Source organism: Priapulus caudatus, unplaced genomic scaffold (assembly GCF_000485595.1).
Source record: "Priapulus caudatus unplaced genomic scaffold, Priapulus_caudatus-5.0.1 Scaffold1730, whole genome shotgun sequence".
NCBI classification, from domain to species: domain Eukaryota; kingdom Metazoa; phylum Priapulida; class Priapulimorpha; order Priapulimorphida; family Priapulidae; genus Priapulus; species Priapulus caudatus.
Genome location: NW_014578791.1, coordinates 1 through 1,975, shown reverse-complemented (window position 1 = coordinate 1,975; position 1,975 = coordinate 1). Strand labels below are relative to the sequence as shown.

General features: G+C 41.5%; 1 protein-coding gene across 1 annotated transcript in view; it reads left to right on the top strand.

Moving 5' to 3' along the window:
- The window catches only part of LOC106817456 (RWD domain-containing protein 1-like), a gene marked incomplete at its 3' end in the record, with an annotated part of 6,011 nt that extends 4,383 nt beyond the window's left edge, over window positions 1-1,628 (top strand). The window contains 1 exon segment of the mRNA XM_014822120.1: window positions 1,502-1,628. Coding sequence (XP_014677606.1) covers window positions 1,502-1,628 — 127 coding nt within the window.
- Between the last annotated feature and the right edge of the window lie 347 nt (window positions 1,629-1,975).

Here is a 1,975-nt window from a genome sequence, read left to right as displayed (position 1 = left end):
CCCGTGAGGCTCAAAATAGCTCCCGTAAATTTTTGACGAGAGCTATTTTTTTGAACAGCTTTCGAGACAGACTTTTAAAAAAGAGCTCCGTGAAAAAAAGTAATTTTTCCCCTGATTGCAACATCGGCTAGCTAGTGCCTGATGACGGAAATTTGCAGGAGTAAGATATTTCTATGCAATAAGTGTTATAACATGTTCTCAATTTCTAGAGTACTAGTCCGCTTTAAGTCCAGATATGATATCAGTATTACGTCGAGTTTCATCTTCTTCATTAACGGTAGGTGTGATTTCCTACAATCCTGCTGACTCAAAGTCAATTTAATCTGTTAATCTGGCTAATTAATGCTAATTGGTCGCGCAGCTGATGTGATTTACATTTTTGCTCTTCAGGCAGAGGAGAACGTTGGCATGGTGATGGTGTTTACTCTCGTATCAGCTCTTCAAGACCTCCTCCACGAGAGAATCGAGAAAAAGAAGGAGGAGGAGGAGCAGATACGGTCGCGGAAGAAGGAGCAAGAGGAGGCTGCCGAAATGGTAGGGGCAACCGCGGACGTCCTCACAACGGCCGTAATTAATAAAATAATTAAATACAATTATGTTAGCGGTCTTTGGTTACTATTAGTGTTGGAGATCGGTCCAAATTTCATGATTGATCATCGGTTTTACAAAACGATCGATGATCGATTAATCATCGATCATTTTAGATTGCGGCGACGACGCGGTGACGCCGCGTCATCGTCGACACAACCGGTGTATTGCGAAGGAATATTGACATTATTGTATGTGTACTGTTAGGGTTACGGACGGGTAACACTCTAAAGGGCATTGCAGCATAAATGTTCATCAAATTCAATCCAAAAAAATAAAAAATTTGAGTTGTACTCGGTCGTCCGATTTCCTACTCGATTAATCAACTCGGCAGCCCAAACGAGTAATGATCGACGAACTCGATTAATCGGAACACCACTAGTTACTATCTTGTGTATTTTACCGTTAGGTGGCGCTAGAGCCAGTTTACATTTTTGCCGTTATTTTAAGGTTATTATCTTTTGTATTTTACCAGTAGATGGCACTGGACTAGATAACGATGTTGTTGCTAGAGTTTTAGATTACTGCCCTGTGTATTTCACCGTTAGACGGAGATTGTGCATGTACTTTTGCAGTAATTTTAGTTTACTCTGCTCTGTATTTCGCCAGCAGATGACGTTTTCGTTCGTATTTCGTATATGTAATGTTATGGACATTAATTGAGTATACCTGTTGTCGTGCTGCAGCCAAAACCCAGTAAAGTACAGCTGTTCTTGTGTTTCAGTTGCCGTTATAGATGAGTGGGCGTACGAACTCCAGTAAAGTAATAGCTGCTCTTTTGTTTTAGTTGCCGTTCGAGATGAGTGAGCGTACGAACTCCAGTAAAGTAATAGCTGCTCTTTTGTTTCAGTTGCCGTTCGAGATGAGTGAGCGTACGAACTCCAGTAAAGTAATAGCTGCTCTTTTGTTTCAGGCGAGGTTTGAGGGAACGCGCGTCAACATCGAGACGTTTATGTCGTGGAAGCAGAAGTTTGACGAGGAACGGCGGCTGCAGAAAGAGAAAAAGGTCGATACAACCATCAAGCTCGGAAAACTAACGGGTGGGTGAGCGACGCAGGGGTCATGCAAAGGTCACCCGGCAGCCGCGCGAACGGGAAACGTTGCCGTAGATTTTAATTTTTCTAATTTTTTTAATTTTTCACGTTTTAAGTTGAAGTACGATCGAATTGCATCGCACTGCCACATCTGCTTCATATTCTCCAGAAATATTGTTCTGATCTTATCACACAATTAGTTAACTGCATACATGTGCTAGTTCAATGTTTACTGTTAATATTTTTCCAAAACAATTTAAACTGTTGATGATCGTCTGATTATGAAAATCTTTATATTCTCTCTCTCTCTCTCCCTCTCTCTCTCTCTCTCTCTCTCTCTCTCTCTCTCTCTC